Here is a 5,533-nt window from a genome sequence, read left to right on the forward strand (position 1 = left end):
TAATAACTATTCGAATAGCTCGATTTGCTAAACCAGACCTATACTGGTCAGGTTAGGGTCAAACACTTTCAACCCGTTTAGTGTTTCGACACGACACGAACCCGGCACGATTGGATTGCCACCTCTAGCCAAAAGGATGCAACTTTCCCAAACCATAAAAACAAAAAGTATAAAGAAATGTAATTTTGTCTAGAAATTATATAATAACTATTCGTATAGCTCGATTTGCTAAACCAGACCTATACTGGTCATACCTGGAAATGGTTCATGATTTTATTCATGTCAAAGAACTCATTTCGATACGAACAACAAAAAATTATACAACATTTCTCTTACAAGATCAACACTCGGAACAAACCCAAAAAAAAAAATTCACTCAAAAACGATAGTTATGACTTATGAACTATATTTCGGCACCTGTACAAAGAAGTCCAATTTATTCACCGTCTTTGCAATCGGGAGGCCCGTATCACCGGGGCCCTGAAAGCTCCATTGCCTGTCCAAGCAACGAAAAGTCGTCTGTAAGATCAGAATACCGCTCCGACGACAAGAACTCATTCGGCCGCCCTCTATTCGATTCAACTCTCTTCGCCGCCTCCCATTTCTCCGCCAATCCATCGCCTTCAAGCATCCTCGCCACCTCCGACATCTTCGGCCGTTGGTTCGGTTGATACTGTGTACACAGCAACGCCACCTGAACCATCTCTTCAAGCTCTATTCTATCGTAGTCGTTTTTCAGATCCTTATCCACCAACAAATCGAGCTTATTCTCGTGATGAATTTTCTTAACCCAGTCGAGCATAACCCCCTTTTGATTTGCCGATTTCCCAAATTCCAAAGCTCTTTCGCCTGTTATCAGTTCTAGTAAGAGAATCCCGAACCCAAAAACATCGGTTTTTTCCGACGATTGGCCGGTTGAGAGGTACTCCGGAGCTATATGGCCTACTGTTCCTCGAACGGCGGTTGTAACGTGGGAATCATGGTGGTCTAAAAGCTTTGCTAGACCAAAATCACCCACCACTGCTTCACAGTAATCATCCAACAATATATTTGCAGCCTTCACATCTCTATGGATTATCTTCGGATCACATTGCTCGTGTAAATATAGTAAACCTCTTGCTGCCCCCAATGCTATTCTCTTTCTTGTTCCCCAATCTAGAGCCGGTTTGACTGTAACAAGAGACAATTGTGATTATTCTCGGTCTAAAGGTCTAAAAAGACTATGTCCGGAGACAGAGTCCGGACCGGTTATCAATTAGTGTTTAAATCGGTCCATACTGTTTAAACTGTTAAAGTTTAAACAAAAGTATTGTATTGTTTGTTAACAGGTTAAACTGTTAATAAATAAATATTTTTTAACTAAAATGAAAAAAAATGCACCTTTGAGACGAGAAGCGACACTCCCGTTAGACATGTAGGGATAAACAAGGAGGCGTTCGGATGATGTCATGCAAAAACCGTAGAGTCTAAGTAGGTTTCGATGAACGGCTAGGCTAATCATCTCGACTTCGGTTTGGAACTGGATCTCACCACCAACTGTGTTCCCATCTCTAAGCCGCTTAACGGCGACAACGGTTCCATCTGAGAGAACACCTTTGTATACAATTCCAAAACCGCCCTTTCCTAGTATGTTCTTGCTCGTGAAGTTTTTCGTGGCAACTTGAAGTTCTCGAAACTGAAATCTCCTTAAGTTCCCCAAACATATTTCATCTCGATATTGTTCTGAAAACAAAAATAAAGTTTATCATGCGTTTGTCATTAATCGTTGTTACTGCTAAAAATTATTCATCCATAAACTCATGCACATTACGTGAGATGTAAATCAGGTGCAATCAGGTACACAGTGACCATGACTAGTTAGTTGGATGACATAAGTACAATGTACACAAGGCGCTCAATCCACCTTAGAACTTAAACTCCCACACTATGAGTGAGATGTAAATCAGGTAGATAGTGATCATTTAGTTGGATGACAAAGCGTACAATGTACATAAGGAGCTCAATCCACATTGGAACTTAAACTCCCACACGACTGTTGAGACTCGAATTGTTGACATTTTCTACAATTAAACTATTCTAACACATAATTAGAAGTTTTTATTAATGCTAACCGTTGATATCAAAGAAAACTTGTTGGTTGTGTCGTCTCCTCCACCAAAAAACAAATCCAAACCCGAAAAACAGCAAGCAAAAGCACCCAAGGCTTGTCCCGAACGCTAAAGCCATCTTGTGAGATTTTGGCATAACGGATGGGTTCAACTCTACTTGTTAAAAAAAATGTGAAAAATATGATGTCAGATAATTTCTTCATATATACTACAATGTTTATTATATGGTACATAAGTACAAACAATTTTTTTTATGAAAGGGATGAAGTCTTACTTTGTTGAGCGTTGAAGGAGAGTGACGTTGACATGGGTGATGTTCCATTGCAATCTTGCGCTGTCCCCGTCGCACATATAATTGGATTTCCCATAACACTGTTTATATTAAGGATTAGTTATAATGTTGAAACGTAAAAGGTTGACCTTTGAGGTCAAATATATGATTTTCATGTTTGTTAACTAATGTCCTCATCAAGTTTGGTATGAATACAATACAAATTTAATATGAAAACTTTGAATCCGAAAGTTAAAATAGACATGTAACTTACTTGAATGTTTTAGCTTGAAACTTTGGCACAGGACCACTTACATTATTAAAGGATAAGTCCCTGTAAAAGAAAGGGCATTTAAGTAAATTCAAACCAAAAGAAAAAGATAGTCCAGTCAAAAGATTAAAGTGTAAAGTTGTTTTTATTAAAGTGATTACAAGAATGTGAGCTGTGTCAAGTTAGCCAAAGCCTGTGGAATTTGTCCTGTGAGACTATTGTTATTTAGCCGCCTGTTACAATTCAAACCCCAAAAGTTCAATAAAATAAAATCATTACATTTGATTATCATAAAAGTGAAGGGTAAATAGGTAATTTCACTACTTACAAATACTGGAGGGTCTTGATATCAGCTAAAGAAGATGGGATTTCACCATTGAACATGTTATTAGAAAGATCAAGTGTTTGAAGCTTAGGCAACATCCCAAGCTCATATGGAATTGGCCCTACGATTCTATTATTTTGTAGCAACCTGCATTAAGCACTAGTACCATAAGCAACACATATTGTACATCACGTTTTTACATGTTGTGTTATTTTTTTTATTACTTAATGGACTTAAAAATGAAGAGAACTTAATTCTCTTTTCTTTTTGTCCCAATAAGTGTATGAATTACTTAAATCAATTGCCTTAATATATGAATTAAGCTATGTATGGATATCACTTTTTAACATAATACACAGAAAAAAGAGCTTAATACTTACACTGTTTGGAGATTTGTTAAGTTACCGATGCTTGGAGAAAGGAAACCAGAAAGATTTTGGCTTGGACTTCCCCTACAATTTTATTCAACAAAAATCGAGATTATGTTAACTTAAGATTCACTAATCCATCAATGGAGAAACACCCAGAAAGATGAAGATCAAGATGCTTACAACCCAATGACGAGTTTATCTGAAGAACAAGTGATCATCGTCCAGCTGCATGGATCAACAGCATCTGCATCCCAGTTTAAGACACTATGCGGATCCTTCAAACCATTCTTGATGTTCATCAAAGCTTGCACTGCAAATTCATCAAACGATTGATCAGTTTTTATCATATATATGTGATAAAGATTATGGAAAACTTGCATGATACTGATTTCGATCATCAAGAAAGCTTCAGATTTAGGGTTCATGAATGGTATATAATTAACAGTTTCAAGTACCTTCGAAGTTGACACCTTTGGGAGAAAGCAAAGCAGTTGCAGAAGAAGCCCATGAAGTGAAAAACAAAGCCAGCAGACATAAGAAAAGAGGTTCAAGGTCCATTGAATCGAATGAAAATGGTGGAAATCAGAAGGTTTTTTTGAATGAAATGGAAGAAAAAGTGTCAAATTTGAAACAAGAAGAGACCAAAATGATGATGATGCAAGTCACTTCTCATTTGCTTTCCATATTAAATTGGAATTGCGATGGAAGCTTTGTGTCAGCACCCACGAGAAAGAAACACACAGTATAGTGATATGGAATAGGAGGGAAAATGAGAGTGAGAATTGAAGTGAGAGAAATTAGAAGACAGAGAAAGAAAGAACATGCATCCCAGTTGTTTCAGTAAAGAATATATACTAAAGTAGTGTATTTATTTATCTCTACGAGTCAATCAAGGAATCTTAAAAATTCATAAATAATATTTTTATAATTCTTATGTTGACATAATAATTTTATATATATTTTTTGTTAGGTATGAGGCATTTCCGAAGCACAAACTTGTTTATTATAGAATACATATATAATATTTATTCAAATCTAGTAATTTAATTTATTATATACTAGATAACACGTTTACATCAGGAAAAACACAAAATGAACATCAAATGAGCATTATGCAATCCATCATTTCTCTCCTATCATTTGTTTTTTTGTTTGGATAAATTACGTCATGTGTCAAAATATACGTTTAGTTTCTATTTCCAAAATTAACTTGGACCATTTCTTATATCGTAAAAAAGTGCACGTTTCATTCATTGTTAGTTTAAATTTGCATTATTCATCAATTCTAGACTTGAACTAAAATGTTATTTTCAATTTCTTTTCATTTATTTTTAATATTTCTATCTATTTTTAATTATTAGAAATACTTTAGTTAAAGTTAAGAGTCCAACGATCACTTTTAAATGATCTTTCTCTTTTGTTAAAGAACACTTAACCACCACCATCATCAGAAATCTACACCACCACCGAAAACCTGCACAACCATCATCCGGAACATGCATAACCATGATTAGTGGGTTTATTTTTGTTTCAAGGGGGGGGGGTCGGTGGATTGGAGGCGACACAGGGAGGATTTTGTTCCAGTTCTGGAAAACCCGATCTCGTCGGTCTCCTCTTAATCTTCCACCCATCGATTTTGTTTCCCTCAACGTCTTTCTCTCTCTGATCAGTGGGTTTAGAGGAGAAAAATTAAGGATTTTTTTGCCGGAAACCAACCCAAACACCACCAACTCCACTAGATATGAAACTCCCATCTGAAACCCAGATTTGAAACGTCACCAGCTTTTTTCTCTCTTTGCTGCTATTGTTGTTCTACATCTTGCATTAAGGGTGAATTATTTCATGATGTCACCAGAAAGGAAGATGAGTTGGAGAGGAAGATGAACGGATGGGAAAGAGGGATAAAATATGGGAAAAGGAAGGAAGAGGTTGTGGATTTTGTGTGAATATTTTTTCCTTTTTTTTTTAATTTAACAAATCATAAATAAATAAATTTAAATTAAAAATGAAATTATAATGACAAAATAATCATTTTATGTCAGTTGGGGCTAATCATATAAGAAAAAACAAATTTAGACCGTCCGAATTAATTTTTGAAAATAAGTATTAAACGTACGTTTTGCCACCTATACGAGGGACGAATGATGTAATTTACACATGATATTTTAACCAATTCACACACACACA

General features: G+C 35.8%; 1 protein-coding gene across 2 annotated transcripts; it reads right to left on the reverse strand.

Moving 5' to 3' along the window:
• Window positions 1-251: 251 nt before the first annotated feature.
• Window positions 252-4,185, reverse strand: LOC111910452 (protein NSP-INTERACTING KINASE 2). 2 transcript variants are annotated; one of them, XM_023906289.3, is made up of 10 exons: window positions 3,802-4,185; window positions 3,527-3,656; window positions 3,356-3,427; window positions 2,979-3,122; window positions 2,812-2,883; window positions 2,654-2,713; window positions 2,383-2,480; window positions 2,112-2,264; window positions 1,381-1,722; window positions 252-1,170 (listed from the first exon to the last, which is right to left on the reverse strand). In XM_023906289.3, the coding sequence occupies exons 1-10, from the start codon at window positions 3,902-3,904 to the stop codon at window positions 470-472; spliced, it is 1,875 nt and encodes a 624-aa protein (XP_023762057.1). In that variant the 5' UTR covers window positions 3,905-4,185; the 3' UTR covers window positions 252-469. The 2 variants fall into 2 exon arrangements, with proteins under 2 accessions (XP_023762057.1, XP_023762058.1); XM_023906290.2 differs by having other exon boundaries at window positions 2,112-2,261; window positions 3,802-4,184.
• Window positions 4,186-5,533: the final 1,348 nt, after the last annotated feature.

This window comes from Lactuca sativa, chromosome 8 (assembly GCF_002870075.4).
Source record: "Lactuca sativa cultivar Salinas chromosome 8, Lsat_Salinas_v11, whole genome shotgun sequence".
In the NCBI taxonomy this organism is placed as follows: Eukaryota; Viridiplantae; Streptophyta; class Magnoliopsida; order Asterales; family Asteraceae; genus Lactuca; species Lactuca sativa.